This window comes from Gallus gallus, chromosome 19 (assembly GCF_016699485.2).
Source record: "Gallus gallus isolate bGalGal1 chromosome 19, bGalGal1.mat.broiler.GRCg7b, whole genome shotgun sequence".
NCBI lineage: Eukaryota > Metazoa > Chordata > Aves > Galliformes > Phasianidae > Gallus > Gallus gallus.
The window spans coordinates 6,011,185-6,034,720 of NC_052550.1; the positions used below are offsets into that span (position 1 = coordinate 6,011,185).

The 23,536-nt window shown below is 60.1% G+C and overlaps 1 protein-coding gene and 1 long non-coding RNA gene across 5 annotated transcripts in view; one reads left to right on the forward strand and one right to left on the reverse strand.

The window, feature by feature from the left end:
- Positions 1-221: 221 nt before the first annotated feature.
- SMG6 (SMG6 nonsense mediated mRNA decay factor) overlaps positions 222-23,536 on the reverse strand; it is a 90,964-nt gene continuing 67,649 nt past the window's right edge. For 2 of the 4 annotated variants that reach the window (XM_004946548.5, XM_040650407.2), the window contains 6 exons: positions 15,826-16,002; positions 13,752-13,898; positions 7,284-7,437; positions 4,196-4,407; positions 3,890-3,971; positions 222-2,158 (listed from right to left, as the gene is read on the reverse strand). In XM_004946548.5, coding sequence (XP_004946605.3) covers positions 2,028-2,158; positions 3,890-3,971; positions 4,196-4,407; positions 7,284-7,437; positions 13,752-13,898; positions 15,826-16,002 — 903 coding nt within the window. In that variant the 3' untranslated portion in view covers positions 222-2,027. Of the gene's footprint in view, positions 2,159-3,889; positions 3,972-4,195; positions 4,408-7,283; positions 7,438-13,751; positions 13,902-15,825; positions 16,003-23,536 lie in introns of all 4 variants that reach the window. The other 2 variants (XM_004946547.5, XM_040650405.2) reach the window with 1 other exon arrangement.
- LOC107054801 lies at positions 9,130-12,644 on the forward strand. The gene is made up of 2 exons (XR_005841006.1): positions 9,130-9,434; positions 10,924-12,644. It is a non-coding gene; the product is annotated as an uncharacterized LOC107054801 (long non-coding RNA).

Sequence of the window (23,536 nt, forward strand, 5' to 3'; positions counted from 1 at the left end):
TGCGTGGGGCTGGGATGGGGAGCAGGGATGTACCCCACGGGGCCGCACTGGGTGGGTGGTGTGGGGCCGTGGGAGGGGAGGAGGAGAGCTTTGCTGTTTGCCTGGAGTCCCGTTCATTAGCAGGGAAGGTGCAGGACAGCAGGGACGCATCCCGCTGCTGTCTGTCCCCACCGCCCCATTCCACAGAGATGCGCCCACTGATGGCAAGCGAGACAACGTGCTGCACAGACAAGTGTTTAATACTAAAAATGATTAAAACCATCTTAACAAAATCACCCGAACGCGACCACCTCCCCACCGAAGGGCTGGCGCAGGTGGCCCCGGTGCACTCAGCCCCGTGAGACCACGCTGTGCTGCCCAGTGAGCCCCCCGTGGGGTGGGCATCCAGCACAGCGTGCAGGGCGGTGAGAACACATTTCCAATGCACTCAGCTTTGAGGATTCTGCACGCTGCTTCCGCCCAGCGCTGCGCGGCACGAGCTGGGGTCTGGGTGCTCGCGTTAACCTGCGACCACTCCGTGTGCCACCCTGCGGGCGGCTGCGCTGCCTGGGCACCCCAAGTCTGCACCATGCAGTTCTGCACCCGCGCTGAGCCCTGTGCCAGGACGCGTGTATGGTACAGGTGAGCACAACTGCTGCTTGTCCATGTGCGCCGCTCAGGCCCTGAGCCCCGCTTTGGTCCTCACCGTGGCACGGGTGACAGTGAGCTTCCTCCTTGAACGTGCTCTGTTGCAGACGCCAGGCCTGAGCCACCCACGCAGGAAAGGAGAACACTGAGCTCGGTCCTGCTGCATCCTCTGCAGTGAGCCGGTGGGAACCGGAGGTGGCCCTGGGGTCAGTCCCGCGCTCTGCTGATGGGAGTGAGGTGTGACAGAGCTCCAGGGATGCCAGTTCATGGGCAAACGCTCCCTCGTGGCTTCTGTGTCTGGAGTGCCATGGGGATGAGGGCTTGGTGGTGGGGACAACGTGATGCGGTGCGGGAGACAGCGGCGTCCCTGCAGGGCTCGGGGTGACTCAAGAGGGGACCCTCACAGCTGGGCTCGGGGCCAGGCACTGCCCAGGCTTCACCAGGCCTGTCCCCAAACAGCCTGTCCTGGGTTCCTCGGGGACTTGGAGGGCTTTGCTGACCTCACGCTGATCCCTGGGCTGAAAACGTGGCTAAAAGTAGCAGTGTGGTAAGCAGGGGTAGGGGAAGAGAGGTGGGAACAGGTAACGTCTGTTGTGGGAGGGGAGCAGAACAGAAAGCAGCTGTGGGGGGGTCGGGGGTGTTCAAAGCCCTCCTCCCCCACAAAGCAGGCAGGGCACACACCTGAAAACGATCCTATGCTGAAGTCTGAAATGAAACCGAAAAAGCAAACCCTGCACCAGAGAGAGGATGAGCATCTCTGCAAGCAGCAGGCAGCGTTCCCCTCTGTGGGCTGGTAGCGGGGATGGGATGGGGAACCAACGCAGCCTGAGACGTGCAGGAGGAACAGGCTGGGAAGGGACGATGGAGAGTGCGGGGCACACAGCTGGGCAGGGGGGGACCTGCCCTTGAAGTCCACAGCATCTCCCAAAGGCTCAGCTCTTGGGGCCGAGCGAGACCAAGCAATCCCAAAGTCTGCACCGTTGCGTCCCCAATCTGTGCCCTGTACAGCCTACAAACCCGAAGAGACACCAACTCACGACGTGAGCTCTCTGCAACCAAGCAAACCAAGCGAAAGGCCGGCGATCCGGCACGGGGTCACCCAAAGCTTCCCTACACAGCAGGGCTCTCCAGCTCTGCTCCAGCACCGCCCGAAGGCCACGGGGACACTCAACGTCCCAGCTTCCACGTGAACCATCCACGGCAATGACCTTCCCAGCTCGCCTGCACCCCCCGGGGGGGGGCCCTTCGCAGCACGGCCATGTGGGGTGGGTTGAAGACGTGGCGTTTATTGTTCATTGTGGGCTGGAAGGCGGTGGCGGTGAGGGCTGCCTGCGGAGCCCGTCTCCCACCGCAACACTCTGCGTTACTCACTCAGGGGCTCTCCTCCCTGCTCGGCCCCCTCAGCCCTCCTGGGCCCATTTGAGGAAGGTGGGGATGTCCCTCACGGGCACGTTGCGGGTCAGCGCTTTGACTCGCAGGTTGCGGTCGTCCGTCAGCAGAACCACCTCGCGGAGCAGCCGGATGGGATCGTCTGGATGGAAAAAAAACAACAGAGCGGAGTGAATGCCGGAGCTGTGCTCTCGAACCATGCTGTCCCCACGTGTGCTCTGCGCCCCCAAACCCCGCGGCCTCACGGTGCTCCTGGCTCCCCGCTGCCCGCTGCCGTTTCCCACCGTGGCTCGGAGACAACACCTCATTTCGGAGGCCTTCTGCCACCCCCCTGCTCTGGTTTGGGGACAATCTGTGCGCTCTGCCCGTCCCCTGCAGGCGAAACCCCACTGCCCAAAGCAGGGAAGTGCTCAGCGCTGGGAACAGGAGGTGCCTTCGCCTGACCCAGGCCAGGAAGACAGCCTGCGACCCTGGCTCCAGCAGGAAGCTGGTGCTATTATTCTGGCGATCTCATTATAAGATCTAAAACGAACCTTTCGTTCGAGAAGCTTTTGGAGTAGCCACTGCCACCAAGGCGTTTCTGGCTGAGGCTCAGACAGACAGAGCTGAAGGCTGAGAAATAACTGGAGGGATCTTGCCCCCAGATGGATGAGCTGCCCCGCACGCAACGCGCCGGGCTGGGGATATGGGAGCCACGCTTACGTGTGTGCGGAGCAGGGGAAGCATATGGGGTATGTGTAAGCAGCTGGGTCCTGTGACCAGAGTACTGTTCCTATGAGCACAGGAAACACAGTGCCTCTGAGCCAGGATTGGAATGGAAAAAACAGAGTTTATGGGAGCCCAACATGGGCCCAGATTGGCCGCGCCAGGAGCGGCAGGCCAAGGGGAAGGGGAGGTTAGCGACGAGCACGGGCTGCCATGGTGGTGTCGGGGCCGAGGATGGCGGGGAGGTGATGGGAGGAAGGGGAGCGTGGGGCGGCCGTGGGGCGGCTGCGGGAGGGCAGGCGTGGGGCCGAGGGCTGATGAAAGCAGGACTGGAAGGTTTTGTGCGGACACTTTAAGAAATGTGTAACAATAAACATCCTCTGCTCCGAGCTGGTGACGCGCCTCCTTGTTACAAACCAGAGGCTGTCAGCTTGTCAGGCCCCATTCGCCATAATCCACATGATTTCAAAATTCAGCATCATTTGCACATAAACATTTGGTGACGGTTTCTCTGTGAATCTGACAAGTTAAGCTGCTAAGAATTCGCGCTGACAAATGTGGGTTGATTTCTTGGGCAGCTGCTGATCTAATTCCCATCCGCACCGCCCTGGCAGCACGCTGGGGCTCTCTGGTCCCAGCACATGCTGCCAGTGCCAGCGGGGCAACAGGAGGAAAAAGGCTCCATCCAGGAGGCACCGGGGCTTGCAGAAGGAGCCCTTGACCTTCTGCTGCAGCCACGGCTGTGGCACGCAGTGGCAGGAGATGGCCCTGTATGGGCAGATAGTTGGATGTGCATCTGCTCTTTCCACTCCGGGAGGATGAAGGGAAAGCAAAAGGCCCTGACACGTGGTTTTATGGCCTCGATGCATACTCTGGGGGACAAGAGCTACTAACAGTTGTGCTGCCAGCACCACAAAGTGTCTCTGTGTGCGTATGGAGGGGTCTTCTCGCAGGCTGGGGAGTCCCAGAAGGTGCACCCAGAGGTGAGCGTTTGGAAACACAGCAGGACGGGCCACAGCCCGGGGCTGAGTGGGGGCAGGAGGTGACACCTTGGTGCTGAAAGAGGCCAAATGCAGAGGTATGGGCTCCAAGGGCCACGAAAAGAGAAATGAGCAGAGCCTGTGGGCTGCAACGGAGAAGGGGCAAAGAGGATGTGAGGATGTTCTACCTTTGTTAGAGGGCATGAAATCCTTGGCCTTGTCGTTGCAGTAGTGGAGGCAGCAGGACAGAATCAGGTCGTCGTTGTTTCCCTGGAAGAAAAGGGCAATGTTACGCCCAGCAGAAAAAAAACAAAACCCTGCAGCCCCATCACCCTCATTTCTGCACTGCCCTGGAGATGGTGTTGCAGCTCAGTGGAGACCAGGGCTGCCCTGAGCCTGCAAAGGGACAGGTCCCTGGGGAAGCTTCCAGCCCTAGAGCGTGCACAGGCAGCACTGCCTCAGTGCCTCCATCCGTGCGGGGCTCTGTCCCTTACCTGCTGGCCAGTGGTGTCTTCACTGCGGAAGGAGATGGACTCCAGCTCATTGCCTCGGCTGGTCAGAGCCCTCAGGCAGTTGTCACGGCCCTCAAACCTCTCCTCCAGGAACTCGATGGACTTCCTGGCTCTCTCCTGCACTTGGCGGGCATAGCCTGCAGCCCGGTGCTCCATCTCCGGGCCTTTGGCCAGGCCATCCAGCTCGTTTATCACTTCAAACAGGAAGAGGAGGTACAGTTACTAAGGGACAAGGTGCTCTCGTGACCCGCTGCTGAAACGCACGAGTTGCCAAAGCCTCAGGGCCGGGACACTGGGAGCTGGCTCAGGAAATCTGGGTTCAGCTGCCGCAGCCTCCCTGCACTCCTGGACTTGGCCGCAGGTCTGGAAAAGCTTTGCTGCCTTCCACCTCTGCGTGTCACCTGGCTCAGCCCCGACAGCGTGGGGACCTCTGCCCTGCAGCACTCGCTGAGGGCACTGTGCCCTGTGCAAGGCGGCCATGAGCCCAACCCGTGCACCTTCACGTGTGATCGGAGGGGGTCAGAAAGCTGACGGCTCCAGGGGATCCGGCTATCATGCCTCCCGATCCGTGCCATGCCGCCCTGCTCTGCTCCTTCTCCCAGCCCCCCGGGCCTGCTTTCAGATGCAGCAAGCTGCGTGTGCAAGCGGGGTCACATGCAGGAGCAGGAGGCTCCCGCTCCACCGAGTCCTGGCCCTGTTTTCACACCTGAAGCCGCTGCCCCAGGCTGCCCGCAGGGGAGACGCTCTCTTCAACACCTCGCCCATCTGGGGCTGATACGGAGTTTTCACATCTGTCCTGACACATGTTGCTGAAGCTGAACTCGAGCCTGGGATCAGGCAGATTCCCAGCCCGTTTGGTTTCACTGGAGACTGTCAGGGCTCGGAGCCTCCTGTCCGGCCGCCAAGCAGCAGGCACACAGCCTCAGCAGCCCCCCGGGCCGAGCAGTGCCCGAGGGACGCCAGGAGGAAAGCACCCCGCAGTGCACCCAGAGCTGCTCCGCGTGTGCGAGCAAAACGGGGCCAAGGCAGCTCCCAGCGAGGCCGGGCGCACGACGGTTGTGTCCAGATGTGCACACGAGCATCCTCACATGCGTTCGTGCGCGGGGATGCGTGTGCGCAAGGCTGGGCTGGTGTGCACGTGTGTGCGAGGGAGCCTCTGTGCGCTCAGTGTGTGTTTTAGCCATGGCTTCATTTCTGAAGATTGTTTCCGAGCTTGGAGCCAAGTCCTGAGTTCAAGTGGGAACTATGCATTCCTTGGGGGTTCGAGGAGAGAGCTCGGGGTCTGAGGCCTCTCCCCAGTGCTGTGAATCACTGCCCAGGGAGCCTGCGTGATCGCTCTGTTCCATGGTGAGACTGGCACTCACTGTCTGGGTATTCAAATTAAAGCTGCATGGAGCTGCTTTGCTCTTCGCTCGCAGACTGCTCCTCTTGCTACTGCTTTCAGCGACCTGATGCTGCCATTTCCACACAATGCACGGCTGGGTTAGGGGTGGGGGGAGCCTTGCAAGAACGGAACATCAAACAGGAAAAGCTGGTATTCCCTCCCGAAATCCGCCTTCCTGCTTCCAAGCTAAACAGGCTTCAAAGGGGAGGCTTGTTTGTGCTTCTGCACCAGGCCTGGCTTCTCCATGGTGGGGTCAGCCTCAAGGAGCACGGAGCAGGTTAAAGAGCAAGAGAAACAAATGGAACATGAAGCTGCACGCTTAACCCCTTGCTGCATCCCTGGGATAAGTGGTGAGGAGTGCCCCGTGCTGGGGACAGGGCACAGCTCACACCCGGAACTGGCAATGGGATGTGGCACCACGGCCACTGGCCCCTGGCTTATCCTGGCCAGCCCAGTCCTCATTTTGCAGGTTCGGGGCAGCAGCACCTGGCTCAGGGAAGGAAACAGGGCTTCCTGCTCTCCTGCAGCTCGTCCTCGTGAGAGCACAGAGGAGGCAGGGCCACGGCTCTAGGGAAGGTGCCAGCATTCCCAGGTGTGAGCACGCTCCACAGCCCCCAGGGCTCTGCAGGCTTCCTTCCCTGTGCTTCCACGCAATGCCCTGCCACTGGGTGCCAGGCTGCAGAGCCCCCTGACAGCCCCGCTCCCCCCGTCCAGGGGTCCCGTCCCCTGCTCTGGGAGTCCTTCCAGAACCAGACCCTGCAGGAAGGGTGGCTGTTGGACGCTGGCTCTCGGGCTGGCAGAGCTAGGAGTTGAAGAGGAAGCCCCACACCTGCTCAGAGGGCAGGCATGCGGTGTGCTGCAGGGCAGGAGGTCAGCACGAGCGTGCGCCTCGCTGCCTGCACGCTGGAGGTGCCTGTGGGGCTGCAGCTGGGATGAGGGCAGCCTGAGGCATCTGCGAGGCTCGGCCCCACTCCTACCCTGAGCTCTCCTTCTGCCCCTGAGCTCCCCTCCGTGCCAGGCTGGCACCGGGGTGCAGCCGGCCCCAGTGCGGCACTGGCTGGAGGAACGCTACTGCGAGCCCAGCGAGTGATCAAACAATCAGAGCAAAGGCATCTCACCAAATCCTCCCGCCACCCTGGGAGACCACCCAGCAGCACAGCCGTTATCTGCCAGGGTGAGTGTTTACCAATAACGGGAACCAGCTTGCTGTTTTACTGCGAGCTTTATAAGGATAAAAAGAAGGGCTGGGCTTGAGCAGCTCTGAGACGCTGGGACACAGGCCGGCCATTTGCTCAGGCTGCCTAAGCCCCAGCTCTGCTGGGATAAGCTATCTGCTTTGATTGTTTAACAATTCCTCCTCCTTGCTCCTTCCAAAATTCCCTCCAAATCCCATTTAACACCCGTGTGCCTCTCCCGGCCCCTGGCACCCCTAAATGCACCATGGGAAGAGGAGCTCACGGTGGGCAGAAAGCTGTCGGGAAGGGAAAAGCACGGCACGGGGTGAAGGAGCAGCTGGGATGAGACGTGGCTCCAACAAGTAAAAGCAACAGGGTCGTGCCCAGCACAGACAGCAAGCACTGGGACCGCACAAAAGGGCACGTGGGGCAGGAGGGTGGGAGCTGGTATGGAGGGTTGAGCCTGCACCGAGGCACAGGGAAGCCCATGCCTGGTGCTCGTGCTACTCACCGATCAGGGGCACCACCAGGATGAACTTCCTGCAGTCCAGCAGCGTTATCAAGCTGCTGAGGTGGTCGATGAAGCCGTTGGTGTCCGGGACCAGGAAGACAGGTCTTATCTCCAGCTCCATCTGCCTCATTTGACTCTGGTCTTTCAGCACGGCCTGGAGGAGAAGGACACACGATGAGTAAAAAAGACGTCAGCCGTGTGACCCATGGACAGTGGGAGCAAAAGATAAGCCTGGTTGGCACACGTGCCTCCCGCAGCAAGGACGGCGTGTGCAGGAGGCTGTGTCCATCCCACCTGCACGCTGCAAGCACCGACTGTTGTGGGGACACAGCGGGATGGTGAAAGCCTCCAGCAGCACCCTCATAGGAGAACACAGCCCTGCCCAAGCCCTGCAGTGGAAGTGGACTGGCTGTACCAGCCTTCAAAGTGGATTTGTTCCAGGTATTGTCCCATTTTACAGGACTGGCAGTTGCAAGGACTATCCACACCACCCTGATACAAAACAGCAGGGAGGAAAGGGCTGGATGAAAGCATCTCAAGATGACAAGACCACCAGTGAAAACGAGCCATGTTGGGACACAAGCCATGCCAACAGCATCCGAACCGTGAGACCCTGACCAGGAGAGGTGTGTGGGGAGGGGACGCCTGGCTGAGCACCCCACTCTCTGTCCCACCGAGTCCCACACACGCCGTGTGTTTTCCAACAACATCCAGCTGGGAAACCAGGTGGGTTCCAGCCCTGCAAAGTCGTAGTGTTGTCCTTGACAGAGCCCCACGCACCCACCGGAGACCAGAGGTGCTCACACACATGGGGAGGGTCTGCTGGGTCCTACTAGAAACCCTCCCTGGCTGTACCCGGACCTTTGCACAACACTATCTGCCGAAATGGGATCCAAAAGCTCATGTGTTACTTTTGATGCTATCGAAGGACTTGGACTCTTCAGTAAGTCACAGGCGTAAAAAACTCAGGATGCTATTCTAGTGCTTCCTCCGCTTAAAAATAGCTTCCCTTGACTCGCTGATGTTTGTTGCCTCTAATAGGAACCGGTCACCCATGGAGCACAGCAGCACTGTATGGAACACATCCACCACGTGAACTCTTGTGAAACAGGGCTTGCACCCGCACGGAACACCCCAGGGCCAGGAGGGGAGCCCAGCCCTGCCCAGCCCTTTCTGCTGCCTCCAGCCCTGTTCTGCCCAGCGTCATGGGGACCCTGGAACACCGAGCTGCGTGGGCCAGCAGTGGCTGTGGAAAAAAAGTGGTTTTAAATCCATTTGCAAGTGTTGTCAGCTGGCTTTAAACCAAGACGCCTTGATGCTGCCGCCTCCCACAAGGCAGCAACCAGAGCCTTCCCCACTTGCCTCCCACCCATGGGCTCAGAAGGGCACTGAGGGGCAGCTACGGTGGCACCAGCACCCTGGTACAGGGCCACCATCACAGCCCCGTGCTGTGCCTTTGCCCAACCCAGGCTGGGGCAACGCTGAGCCAGGAGGGGCTTGCTGTCCCGGGTGACACGAGTTGACCGGCGAGGGGACAACAACGTGGTAGTGGGACAAGATAGATGGCATCAAGCATGGCACGGAGCTGAGAGAAGAGCATCAGTGGGGTTTGGTGGGGCTCCTCCCCAACGCTTGGGAGCACGGGGTGGGGGGGAGATGCACCAGGCCCTGCCACGGCAGGATGCAGAAGCACCCAGTGCAGAACCAGGCCCTGCCCCGGGGCGACGGAGAAGAACCCAACGCAGAGACCCAAAGTGACGGAAAGGCAGAGCAAAACCACGCACCGCGGCAGGCAGCGGCCATCCCAAAGACCAAAGGGGGGCAGCCCTGCGTGCTCCCCATCCAGGCTGACCGTGCAGGTGACGCCGGCGCCGGGTCCCTCGTGTGTGGCACCGTCCCCGCCGGCGCTCGCAGGCCGTACCCGGCCGATTCCTGGCAGCTGCGAGCGACGCCTGTGCCGGCCGTCACGTCCCATTCCGCTCCCCGGGCCGCCCGGTGAGAGAAGGACACAGGATGCGCCGGGAGTGAAAGAGCGAGGTCGGCGGGGAGCGTGCCAAGTCCCCTCGCACAGCTCCGGGCCGCTCGGGGAGCCAGAGGGAAACTCGCCTTTGCAGAGTTCAGAGGCCGGCAGCGAGATTTATTTTTGTTTGTGTGAGTAAAAGGCTGCAGAAGCCTCTGGCCAAGGGGCTTGGGGGGAGGGGAGTGGCCTGTGATTCATGCAGACTCCGGCTGGCCCCCGGCCAGAGATGAAAGGGAGCCCATGTGCGGGACGGGACGGGGAGCAGCGTTAACCCTTCCGCTGGTCGGTGGGCACGGCCGCTGCCCCACGGCACGGGGATGGGGCTCGGGGTGCAGGATGCTGTGTGACAGCGGCGATCGAGCCGCCCATCCCGCCGTGCCTCACTTTCCCCTGTGCTGGGAGAGGATATCGGGCCGTGTGGCTCAACGGGAGTGGGTGTGGGAGACCCTCGGTGCAGCCTCGCCCCATTCCGATTGCTGTAGGACAGGCAGATCGGAGCCTCATCGGGGTTCTGCTCGCTGCACGGCCCCGTGGCGAAGGGACGCCGTGGGGCTGGCACACAGCAAGGCACCCACGGCGGCAGCAGCTCACCGCCCCTCTCGGCACTACCCAGCTTTCCTTCCTCCCCCCATCGCAGGCACCGAATCACGTCCACCCACAGCCCCCAGGCCGGCCGCGGTTCCCCGGGCAGGGACTTCTCCCAGGAGCTCGGCAGGAGCCGGACGTGGCTCCCCCGGCCGCCCCAGCTGGTGGCAGCACTGAGATCACACGCTCCCGCTCGCACAGTCCCAAATTCCCAGCTCATCCATCAGCTGGAATCACCTGGGGGATTCCCCGGAAGCCGACCGCCCGGCCGAGGGATTCGTAGCGCGAGAAGGGGGACCGCTCCTCCGCGACCAAACCGCGGGGCTGCGTTCCCTTACAGTGCCACAGCGGAGAGGCGTCCGCTGGGAGAGCAGCACGGGCTTTGCACGGGACGCCCGAGCAGCGCCGGGCTGCCGGACAGACCGGGAGCCGCAGCCCCGCAGGGCCGGGTGCGGGACGGCTCACCGGGGGCGACACCGCTGCGCCGCCGCCTCCGCAACCCCGCGGCGGGGCAACCGGGCGCTGCCGCCCGCCGGGTCCCCGCGCACTCAGAGGGGACGAGAGGCGAACGTTCCGGGGGCTGAGAACAATGCCTCCCTCGCCTCTCGCTCCAAGGTTTCCTCCTCCCAACGTTCGTCCGCGGCAGCGTCTTCCTCAGGAGCGAACGTGCCCCGTGCCTGGTAGCAAGCCGGGGCCGCCGCCGTGGCGGAGCCGCCGTGGGTGGGTGTGCGCCTTCCGCAGCCGGCAGGCACCCGATCCCAGGCAGGTGCGTGTCAGCGCGTGTGCACCCGCAGCATTGTTCCTGCGCCAAGAGGAGAGCGTGAATGGGATGCGGCTATATTTAGCGGGTTACTCACAGCACCGCCACAAAGGAGCGGCTGCATCTTAAGGGGGCGGCCGTTCCGTGGGCTCAGAAGGGACAGGAGCGGGGCTATTTTGGGAAGACATGTCATAATTGGCCGCCTGGTTAAGCCGCTTCTGTAACGCTCAGCAAAACAATAGCAGCATCCAGAGGAAGAGCCTGTTATGTTTCAGGTGGGATGTTTTCAACCGTTCAGGAAACCCGACCGCTCCCAGCGCGCAGCGGAGGCACAAAGGACAGGAGGGGACACCGAGCAGAGCGCACCGAGGGCCGTGCCAAGCGCGGGGGTGGGTGGAGGCACAGGACGTGGCCCCGCTCCACCTGCCCGCCCGGCCTCCCGCAGCCACCCTGGAAGCCCCAGGCAGGCGGCAAAGGGCTGCCCGTTGCAACAAGGGCTGCAGGAGGCTGAGACCGAAAGCCACATCACCCCATCTCGTCTGCTCAGGGTGCCGTTCCGGAGCTGAGCTCCGTCTGCTTTTTCACCCCTATTTCCTATTCACTCTGCTTGTACCCACACTTCCCCACCGAGCCACGGCAGTGAGGGAAGCACAATAAAGCCTCAATGTGCAGCACCGACCACGGCGATGTCTGCGTTTGGGAGCTGCAAGAGGGACAAGCAGGGTTGCCTGGTCAGCACAGAGCCTGGGACAAGCAGTGAGCAGATGGTCCACATTGGTGGCACAGGTGGGCAGCAAGAGGTGGGGAAGAAGGCAGTGCCCAAAAACCCATCAGAGAGAAAGTGGAGAGAAACACAGCTCTGCAGGGTGCAGGTGAGGCCGTCACACCACGCTCCCTACGGGCACACCAAACCATGCCAAGAGATGGCCACAGGGATGGCAGTGGGAAACCTCAGAGATTAAAACGCTTAGAAAGAAGATGAGCGGCCAAGAGATGGAGGCTTCTCCCCGAACCCTGCACTGCCAGGCTCTGCAGGGGGCACTGGGCTGCCGGGGCTGTCGGGGCCATGCCCCCATCACAGCACATGGATGTGCACGGAGAGCTGGGGGTCCCGGTTGTGCTGACACAGGAGCTGCGTCTGCTGGATCCCAGTGAATACACGGGGCTGCTGCTGCTCATCCCACTGTGAGAATCCCAGAGACGAGCTAGAGCTACGGGATGAAACCTGGAAGGCAGCAGGTCCCAGGAAGCATAAATCCCTCAAGAAAACCAGAGGCCCACAGGTCAAGGCAGGAAGATCCGAGGGGTGCGGCGCAGGGCCGGCTTCGGCCCGGCCTCCCCATCCCGGCTCTGGGCCGCACACATGTTGTGCTGCGGGCTGTTCCCAGCCAGCCACGGCCTGGCTGACTTTAGCAAAGCCCCCGAGGACTTTTCTCCTCCACCCAAGCTCCGACTGCACCTCAGCTCTCAGCTGTGCAGCCCCCGAAGCTGCCCACACCCTCATGTTGACCTCTCTCTGCCTTCGAGAGGAGGCTCAGGAGGAAGGGAGGAGAGGGCCGGGGAGAAAGCCCCTGACACATCAGGCAGCCCCCACGCTCCCCACAGAAGGGGCAGCGGCCATCCCGGGGGCCCCGGCGCAGCTGGGCCGGGATCTGCGTGCACTGCCCTCCCCAAACATGTGCAGTTCCTGTTTGCTGTGTCTGTACAAGGCGGTGGGAAGTGGGGAATTTACTTACACCTCCCGCTTAACAACCCTGGGAGGCTGGAAGGCTTCAGGCCGCTTTAATTTACAGCCCATCTCTCCGATCTCTCACTCATTCGCTGCTGCTTTCTTCCTTATTGTATTAATGTGACCCAGGTACCTGCCAACAATAATGGACTCGCTTGCGGGGGCGGCCCCTCCCTCCCGGCACAATTAATACCTTTGCCTTGATATGAATTTCTCAACATTCAAATGCAAAAGAAAAAAAAAAAAAAAAAAAGAAGAAAAAGAAGAAGATGAAAAAAAAAATAAAAAGGGGGGGGGGGAGGAAAAAGACAGAAAAAAAAAAAAAAAAAAAAAGGCGAAATCTGAAAAAGGTTGGGGTGGGTTTGGAAAAGTGAAGCGCAGTGGTTCTGGGCCCGGCGCCAACAGCCGGAGGGTACACATGTGTGCGCTCTCCCAGTAGGGCCTTCAGCAGCCCTGTTTTACAACCACCTCGGCACACACTGCAGAGTTCACGCATATGGCCAGACAGATGTGTCTGGCTTACGTTCAAGGCTGGAAAATGAAGAATTATGGAAGTGAAGGGCCCTGGGCATTAGAGAGGGCGGAGGTGAGGGGGAGGGGAGCCAGGGAGAATTTTCCTCTGCTGAGAAATCCTCATCTGGGCCACGAGGCTGGAGGAAGAGGGGCTGCGAGCGGCGAGGCGGCCAGCAGCGTGCATGTCAGCTCGCTCTTAAAGCAACAGAAGGCACTGCTGGGCAGCTGCTCCCCGGCTCCATTCACAGGCTCCCACTGGGAGACGTGCTAAGATTAGGCCAGGGCCAGCACAGCATCACCTGTATCCCGTCTGTTTGTCCCCATAACGATGGCAACGCTCAGCAAGCAGTGCTCCGGCCAAGGCAGCCGTCCGCAGGCTGTTTTTCCTGCCGTTGGCTCCCACGTGAACTCTGCCGTTCACGTCCCACCCTCTCCCCAGCCTGCCTGTGCCCTGCTGCATGGGAAAGCTGCCTCCTCACTGAGCCCTGGGGCCACCGAGCTGCTGTCCCAGCCTGGGCCGGCCTGCTGCCTGGCACCCGCTGCGCTGCAGCCACCAGCAGGAGCTCTGTCAGCACTGCAGGGAGCGCCAGCAGCTCCATGAGAAGCGCTGCGCAGCTCCTCGAGGGCTCCCGGAGACCCGGCATGCTCAGCTCAGGCTCTGGGAGGGCAGAGCTTACCCTGGGGTGGTTCAGCAACGCAGGTTTGGCTCTGCGCTCTGAAAGCGCAGCTGGCTTTTGCGGTGGGACTAAGGGACATCCCAAGAAACCTTAAACATAGCTGTGTCCACCCAGCACAGCGAGATAGGATCAGCCCAGGCACAGAAGTAAAGCAGCTCCTCAGCTGGACGTGGTCCCATCCTACCTGAATCTTGTCCTGCCGACGCTGCTGCTCTGCCACCTTCCTGGCCAGCGCTTGCTTCTTGGCTCGGAGTTCCTTGATGTCCATCTCTCCTCCGCTGCCTTCAGCCTCTGAGTCATCTTCAAATGCCTCAATCCTCACATCATCTTCCTTCTTCCAGGAAACGCACAGAAAAGACAAAAACAGGACAGAAGTGATTGTAAGGGATGCTGGCGGCAGGGGCTGCGGTTCTCCTCATCTCGGCACACAAATCCCCACCCGGCACAGTGTGTCCCACGCTGATGGGAGACCATTCCTAAACCTCTAAAAGAAGCAAGCCACACAAATACATGGCACACACACAGGAAGGTGAGATGCACTGGAATGGGGCGGGGGATGCCAGACACAAGGCAGGGCAGAGGCAGCCCTGTTAAAGCTCTGTTCTATAAGCAAACCGCCTGGTGTTGGAAAACTCTTCCCACGGCCCCGGGTGAGTCACTGATGCTTTACAGGCTTCAGCTCTGCAAGGTGGGGAGCATGGTATTTAGGGAAATACTGCTTCGCCTGGCACATCCCTGGGAGAGGAGGCTGTCGGTCCCCACCTGCCCGCCCTGCAGCCGTGACGCTGCCGCCTTGCTTGAGGGCAGACACACACGGAGCATCCCGACAGATCTTATCTGAGATGATCCCTAAAAGGGATAAGAGAGCACCGCTACCCAGAGCAGGCTGCCACGCGTGGGCAAGGACCCTCGGTCTTCATTTCAGCAGTCCCAGCACCTCCCAGTTGCATGCTCAGTCCTTCCACCCAGAGCCACGCACACGCCTGGCCACAGAACCAAGTGCTCCTCTCTGCTTGTGACTTCTGAGCCCTGGGAAGGAGGAAGAGGGAGCCCTCGGGCTCACTTCCCTCTCTGGGACAGCCTGGACCACAGAGGATGGGGGATGCTGTGAGGCACGTCGGGTGCAGATCCGCTGTGGTTTTTCAGGTCGGGCTCTGCTTGCCTGGGCTCAGGGCTGGTCACACTGGCAAGCTGGGAGCTGCCTTGTGCTCAGACCCCAAGGAGGAAGCTCCAGGGTTGCGCAAGGAGAGCACGGAGAGGTTCCCACAGCCATGTGGAGGCCGTGGTTACGGAGCAGAAACAGGGGCACACAGCCCTACAACAGGGAGCAGTGCCCCTGTCCCTTTGGTGGGACCTAAGGACCCCAAGTATTACATGGGCTGCAGCGTCAGCGTGAAAACCTCCTGAGCAGCTCCCAGAGGAGGACGGGGTCTGGGACTCCAGGTGCCCCTTCACTTGTGAAAACATCTAAAATCCATGCCCTGCTCAGCCCCAGCCACCCACTGGGAGTTATGAGGAGGGTCCCCGTGGCTGTCAGCCCCATGGGGCATGGGGGTCACACATCACAGGCCACCCAGTGCTGGCAGAGGGGAGGCACCGGGCGATTCCCTCGGCACTGGGAGGGGACTGGGAGTTGGGTGGCTCTGCCCCACACCGCTGTTTCCTCGGCCTTTCAAACTGCAAGATGAAACACAAGAAAAGAGTCAACCTGCAGAGCGGCTGGCAGGGCCCTTAAACACACACATGGAGCCTGGAGAGAAGCAAGGCCTACAGGAACAAGCAAGGGCAGAAAAACAAGAGCTGAATTCCTTAATCACATCAGGATGTGAGAGGCAGGGGAGGGACGGGGCGCCAATGTCAGCTCTTCCTGTACGTGTGCTGGAGGTTGGAGCCCGGGCCTCTGCTGCAAGCAGCCCCACGGCTCTCAACTTGATCCTGAGGCTGAACCCTGACGCTCCCTCGCCCACCTCCCCTCCTGGGAGGGGCGTTCAGGCCGGGCCCCCCCTGCACACAGTACCAAGCAGCATCTGGAACTCATAGCAGCAAGGAAGACAGAGGCGCAGTGCCCGGGCTGGCAGCAAAGGGCATGAGTAAAGCACGCTTGAGGGCCATGCACCATTTGCCCCCTTTCCCCCGCCCCGATTCTCCCCATAAAACGCACACGCAGCTATAAATAGTGGGAGCTGTGGGGCAGGCAGAGGCTGGGCCCCACTGGGGTGATTCTTCCTTCACCGAGGCGCGCTCTTCCCGCACAGTACCTGATCTTCCAGTTGTTTTCCCTCTTGGCTTCCCATTTCCTTTCCCATGGCGTCTGGGACGGGTGCCACTGACACATATTTTCCACCCTTGAATGCCAGCAAAGGCTCTTCTTGTCCACAAAGGGCTTCCAGGAAATACTTCAGAACTGTGACCCTCTTGCAGTCGGCTGCAATAACCTGCGGGGTGAGGGCGAGGGGGTTGGGGAGAGGGAAAGGAAAACAAAGTCAGTGCAAAGGGGAGGCAACAGGCTGAGGGGAGCATGGGGCCGGAGGGCCCTGCGGCACATGGAGGGCACTGCGTTGTTTGGAGTCCCCTTTGCCTTACAGATGGGGATGGAAGGGATTTGCCCAGCGTCCCCAGGGAGGGACGAGCGATGATGCAGTCGGTCCTTACCGTTCTGTTTTGGCTCAAACGTCAGCACCCCCCTCGCTGAGAGCAGGAGGGAGGGATGCAGGTGTGGGGCAGGCGGGCAGGGGCACGAACACCAGCTCCATCCCGACCCCATCCTGCAGGCCGGCCCCACAGGCCGTTAGGCGAGCCCTTGTCAGGGAGGCTGGGATGGATCTGGCCAGAAGGAAACTCAATAGCTCAGGTAATTATCCATTTATGAGGCTCTCAAATGGAGTTTCCAGAGCACGGGAGCACGGTGCCTCCGTGGCCTTTGCCTGTGCCTCCACCATGACCCTCCTCATCCCCCATCGCCGTGGGGCTCCGCACCTGCAGTCTGCTCCTCCGGTGCTTCCTGCTGCCTGCAGTCAGCCACGGGGAAGCAAATGGAGCCTGGAAGTGTCACCCACTCTGCAAAATTCACATTCACGCCTGAGAACCTATTGCCGCAGTTCCCACCCAGGGCAAAGCAGGCTCCAGACCCCATCCCCAACGTCCCCACCGACTCTTAGGTGGAGCAGACCCCATCCTTGGGACGCACAGCAGGGCACTGCCAACCCCAGGTCACCCCATGCTGGGTGGGGACGGGGACAGGGATGGGTGCAGGCAGGGGCTGGCAGTGTCCCGCAGCGCAGCACCATGCTGCCGTGAGAGGAAACTTCTGCTCTTCCACAATGCTGCCAGTTTCCTCTCCACGAGCTAATTTTAACCGCCGCGTCGCTGCCGTGCGTGTCAAAGACCTGACCCTGCTCTGACCTGCAACCTCCCACCCCGGCTGCTGCCCACACAAAGCACCCTTGGGGTGGGCAGCAGAGCCCCGGTGCTTGGAGCTGCCCCATGCCTGCCAATGGGACCGTCCCCTCTGTGCTGAGTCCAGCCTGGAGGGAGCCCAGCGAGTGCCAAAGGAGGAACGTTTCCATCCTCCTGGCACTCCTGTAGGAATGATTCTGCCACAGGGAAAGTCCAAAGGGAAGAGAAAAGAATGGCTGTCACGGGAAACACCCCCTGCGAGAGCTGCTGGCTGCAGCGGCCCCAGGGGAAGTGGTGGAAACCTCGGGGCCAGGTTCACCCTCAGCCGGACGGTAACTGCATGCAGGGAGCGGCCTGACTCAGCCAGGGCAGCTCCAGCCTGGGGTTTTCCAGCCTTGGTGGCTGCAGTTCCCTCATGCCAAAGGTGCTGAGAGCATCCCTGCCCACATGGGTATGGCCGCAGGGACCCACCTGTGTGCATTTGTGCACTGCGGGGCGCACAGCAGCGGCAGGAAAGGGATGCAGGAGAGGCTGATTGCTCCCAGAATAAAAGTAATTGCATTTAGCTTATGACCCAGGAGGTTTGCACGTAAGCTCCCGATGTCCTGCCAAGCCGGTGCAGCCCGATGCTCCAATTCAGCTCATCTGCTAAGGGAGCAAAGAGCCCAACCGAAGGCCCATGACATAATGCCACAGCAACTTGTCTCATGAACACATTTTTCCAGCCCACATGAATGAAAAACAGGCACCGAGCGAACGCTCCACACATCCCCATCACGTGTGCACCGGGACCGTGCCAGAGCCCCGGGGCTGCCTGCCTGGAGCCAGGCTGGGGTGCTGGGAAAGGAGTGACCCAGCAGTGGCAGCCAATGGCAGAGCGTGACATGCCACCGACTTCCCGTTTCGGTGTGGAAACGTGAGTGCCACGTTCCCAGAGCCACGGGGACGGTCATGGGGTGCGCGGTGCTATCTCCATGCTAACTTAAGGGAGAGCTCAGCAGAGCCGCCGGGAGCTGTGCGCAGCTCTCCCAAAGCCGGATCTGAAATGGAACGGCGCTGATGCATTCGGTGATGCTGCCGTGACACCCCGGCCCCATGCACCCTTCCCCCTGCGAGCGTGCAGCCAGCCAGCAGGAACCGAAAGCCTGGCTCCGCGTCGCCGCCGGGTATTAAAATAGGGCTGACACGCACACAGCAGCTCTCAAAGGAAAACCGAAACCAAGAACTGCTGAAGTGGGCCGGTGCCCTCCGACGTGACCCGGGTCGGTTCCCCTGCGGTGCCTCTCGGGGCCGCGTGGGACCTGGGGCTGCGGTGGTGCTGGGTGCCAGCGCTGTGTCACCCGGCTGTGCCCGGAGGTGCGAGGTTTCTAATCTGACCCCAGATCAGACATGCTAACCGCAGGCTGGTGGCACGCCGAGACGGTTCCTTAGCGCTGCCAGCTCCTGGCTCACCCATTAACGTCCCCGATCATTGGGCAGGATGCACATTGACGTGCTAACTGCCCGTACAGACCCACCGGGCTGCTGTGTGTGAATGCTCTCAGGACCCTGGGCTTGCAGTGCCTGCAGGTGAAGCTGAGATCAGAGTCCCCCCGGGGGGACACGTGCACCTGGGGTGCCACAGAGCAGCCCCGCTCCCGCTGGGGGTCAGAGGCTCAGCATCTCCCCGCAGCCAGGCGAATCACTGCCTTCAATTGGCTTTTACAACTTGTTAATTTTATGCAGCGTCCTAAAGAGCAAATAACTGAGGCAGGAATGCAGCTCCTTCAGCTGCATTCAGCCCGAGGAGCTGTGGCAGCCGGGCCAGCTGCTTGGGGACCACAAGGACTCAGATCGTGGAGGGCTGCTCCCACCGCGTGCTCACTGCAGGGTGCACAGCTTTGCTTGGTAAAAGCCTGGACTCGGCACGCACAGTAGGCAGTGGTGCTGCAGTAGGGTTTGTTCAGAGCTACCACTCAGCTTTCCTGTGTACAGGGGGGAGAAGGGGAAACACCAGCATGTCTCAGCAGCAGGAGTCAGAAGGAGAAAAGGCCAGGAGAAGGTTGAGTCATAGCACGGAGAGGTCCCAGATTCAGAGACAGGAATGGGACGGGACCAGGAGGACAGAGCCAAACCTGTGACCCAGCATGGGGATAACACTGAATTTTGACACACTGACTTAAGCACAGCTTAGTTAGAGTGAAGTGCATGACCTATGTCCGAACCAAGTGAACCCCAAACAACCTAAACCACGCAGTGTATAACAGCCCAGGTGAAACATCTGCACCGACCCTCTGAGCATCACAGGGCCGAATGCCTCCTGGTACCCCACGGACCAGCGTGGGGCACGCAGGCAGTGCAGCAAACAGCAGGAAAGCAAAGAGAACCGGTGGCTTTGCATCACCCCCTAACGGTTTGCACAAAAGCTGGGCTGGCTGTAACCCTGATGTACCCCAGCTCTGCCTCCGGGCTCTCTGCGCTGCCAGGATGTGGTCCCACACTCAGGTCACAGGGGTTTGGCCACCTGGGTAGGATCGAAGCACCGTCACAGCCGGGCAGCAGCGCTCACAGCTGGGTTGCACCCTGGTTTCTGCAGCTGAGGGCTTTCAGCCGCAGCTGCTCTCGGCTGATTTCGGCTGACCTTGCAGGCGGGCTGGGAACACACGTGCTCCCAACCAACAGCCCCTCTGCAAAGGGCAGGAACACGGGGCATGCCCACCAGGAGCATCCAGAGCTGCCAGGGCCACTTCTCTCTCCCTGACTGGCACCTAGTGGCTGTGGGGCAGGAATACAGATGGAGTTTTCGCTCATCTAGGCCAGGAGGAAATTAAAACTCCAAATGGAGAACCCAAACCGCCGCAGGTCTTCTGCACCCTCAAACCCTTTGCTTGTGGCATAGCCTGGCAGTGCCCTACAAAACATCTCACGGCTCCTGAAGGCCCCGAACACAGCAAGCTCCCTCCCTTCCTAGGTCACACCTTGCCGTGGGGCTGGGGAAAGGTGTGCACCCAAAATGCACCCGAGGGTACCGCAGGATCCCTTGTGAGCACAGCAATTCCTGCTGGGAAAGCCAGAGCTCCACAGCCCCGGAGAGGAAAGTTTCTGATGGGTTCAAAGCTTTTGGCTTTTGTTTATGGTTGGAAGATGCCCCGATGTGCTCACTTGTTAGCATGACCCCCTCTGGGAAAAGCCTGCAGGGATTTCCATGGGGGAAAACGCTCAGGTCCCCTCTTATAGCCAAGTGCCCCAGTGCCACACCGCCTCACGCTGCTCTGCGTGGTGCTGGGAACTCCCACGGCTGGGGGGAGCACCTGGGGCATTCCTGCTCTTTGGGCGTCTTTGAGCACAGGAGAACTGCAAAATCACAGCCTTCCACCAGGCAGATGAAAACAGCAAGCAGGGAGAGCACCGAACCCTGCGCATCTGCCCCCACACCACGATCCCACGCTACGGGAGGAGGAAGGCACCATCCCTATCACACTGAAGCCAATGTGGCACCAACTCGGGCCACGGACCGAAGTCCCTGCTGCAAGCTTCCAGTCTTTTCCTTTTCAGGGACTGGGGGAATTTATTTCCTCTGCCATTTCGGAGGATGCCTGCCTTGCCAGAGATTGTTTTGCAGAGTTAAGAGAGATAAGAAAGTGGTTAGCAGGCGCTTCGGTGGAGGAAGGGAGGATTGCTTAGTAAGGGAAAGGGGACTGCTCCGAGCTGCTGGTGGCCATACCCATGCATGGGCTGCAGGAGGGGGAGCTGCCAAGAGCTCCCTGCTCCTGAAAGCTCCGAGGATGCTGCCCTACAGCCCTCACCCAGCACCCGGGCAGCACCCAGAGTGCACTGTGCAGAACCAATGCCTGCCCTCAGCGGCACGGAGAGGGGAGAGGGAAGGCTGGAAGGTTCTGCCTCACCCTGGCAGTGCAACGGCGAAGCCCTTTCTGGGAGTTTGCACAGCTTATACATTCTCCATGCAGTTCCTGGACGCCTTCCATCGCAGATGAGAGTTTTATGTCGAATTTTAAGTTTGACCACAAATATTTAAACTTCCTTGGACCACAAATGCTGTATCTTCTTTGTGGTTGAGTTGGCACTGACGGAGTATTTACAGATCCCTGGATGTCTGTCTGTCATTTAAATATCTCACGGAGGTGCCAAAGGCTGCAGAAGTGGAGGGGGCTCTCAGGCAGCCCCCCCAGATCCGTTCCCCCCCGGCCCCCAGGCTCAGCAGAGCCGTACAGGGCACAGCCTGAGCCGTCCCATCCTCGCACTCCATTAAGTTTGCTTTTCAGAGAATGTCATCTGAGATCCCACTGCAGCTTCCCCAGCTCCTCGCCCTGCTTGATATTTGAACTGGGATGAAAGCCTTTGGAATTCTCTCCTCTTCTTTTAGGAAACTCGGGATTTCTGAGGCTGCAGGAGGATTGTTTGAACGAGAACCGCTAAAACCCCCCCAGGCTGCCCCGCTCCCACCTGGCTGCTGGGGTTTCACTTCCTCCAACACGAGTGGTTCTCAGAGGGTCACAGTCCGGAGCTGCTGAACTGGGATTCCACTGTAGGGAAACTGGTTAGGGTGGGCAGTCTCGGTGGTAGGAACACAGGAGAAACACAACCAAAGGAACACCACAAAGGTTCCTCCTAAGCACCCCGTGCCAAAGGAGCTCAGAGCCGCCCTTTTGCTGTGCTGGATGAGGAGCTGAGGATGCCTAAGCACACATCCTGAACTCTGCATTAACATGAGCACGCCTGGACCCAGGCCCCACGTTGCTCTACTCTACCAGGTTGGGCGTGCTTCATTCCTTCAGCCTTTTTAAGCCTAGGACACAATTCAGATGCTCAGCCCACTGATTTCAGGAGAATTTCTGAACACAAGACGTATGCTCCTGCAACACTGCCTCCATCACCACTGCCATCCTCAGGAACCCAGGGCAGGAGCTCCAGCCGCGCTGCTCACATCGCAGGGTGCAGCACTCCAGCTGCCCTGCATGAGAAGCAACTTCAGGAATGGAAGGAGAAGCAGCTCTGCTTTGAAATAACAAGCAGGCGAAAGCCACGTGAGCAGGGAGCAGCCCCTCTGAGTGTCAGCTGCCACGAAATTCCCTTGAGAACAGAGGGGTGGGGACATGGACGCAATGCAATGACACCAGAGGAATGCCATCGCAGCCCCAGAGGTATCGCAGCGCTGGGGCAGGGAGGGCAGCAGCTCACATCACAGCCACCGTGGGGAGGGCCAAAGCTGCACGTTGCTTCCCAGCCACTGAGGGGGACTCCCAGTGATGCTGGAAGGAGCCATGTGCCTCAGTGTCCTCCTCACCGCGGGGCTGCTCCGAGCATGCCGCGCTCCGGAGAGGTCACCTTGCACTGAGCCAAGCTCCAGCAGGGCTCTGCTCCTCGCACCCACTGCCCTCCTCTTTTGGCACGTGGCTCAAACCTCTGAGCTGCTCACACACGTAGGGGGAAGGAGCGACGGATCGGAACCGCAGCTCGGCAGTGAGAGGAAAACTATGCAGCTCTTCGCCGCGTCTTTGTTTTCTCCAAAGCTCCTCCTCCCAGGAGCGGGATGCTGAGCGCAGAGCAGGGCCCCAGCCCTGAAACGGGGGAGCTGAACCAGAACAATAGGGTGGGGACTCTGGATGGGCCTCGACGAGTGGGGTGGGCTGGAGCGGGGGCACCGATCCATTCTTTTGACTTCATTCACACTTACAGCTGCACTAGAGACATTTCCTGAAAGCACAGTAGGAAGAGAGGGGTATTCGCTCACTCCACCCTCCATCTAACGCTGTCCTTGCGATCCAGCCGTGCACGGAGAGCCAATTCTGGCCTTTGGCAGAGCTGCAGGCCAGACATTACAAGCGCTGGTGTGAACAGAGCAGGTCCCCACCCGATGAGCAGCGCACAGACTTGGAGAGAGAAAAAGTATGCAGGGAAACGCGGAGCGCTCGAGCGTGTCCTGAACTCCACGAGGAGGTGTCAACAGCAGCACCGCAGCGTTTGGCTTCGGGACAGCCAGAGGTGCAGCCACCAGGAATGGCAGTTTGCAAGCAGTGGGCACAGGGCAGGGTCTGTGCCAGCACACCGCCCCGTGGCACCGCCGGACACGAGGGCCACCAGCCCGTGGCACGGCACGGGGAGGAGAAGTGTGCAGCCCATGCTACCCCGGTGTGTTGTGATCCTACACGTGGAGCCCGAAAAAAACAACTCTCTTTTGTTTGTTTTCTTTGCTAGTAAAACAAAACGCAGCCACTCTCCCTCCGTCCAATGTGGAGCTGCTCAGCCTGACTCACACTGGGCTCTCCTGGCCCCAATGGGCTCTGCTGGTGGCACTGCACACCTGGGGCTGGGACGCCTCACCGTGTGCCTTAATGCAGCCCAGGAATTGTGGTCCATTCAGCCTCCAAATTTCGGCCATTTTTGGTGAATCCCCAAATAATAATAATAATAATAAAAAAAAAAGGAAACTACAATTATGATTATTATTTTTGTTTCAAATGGGAAAAGTATTTCTTTCATTCTCCCAGAACACAAACCCAGCAAACACGAAAAACATGAACCCAAACCAAAGCTCAGACGTCGCATCTGGGGAGAGACCAAGCATGGAAAATT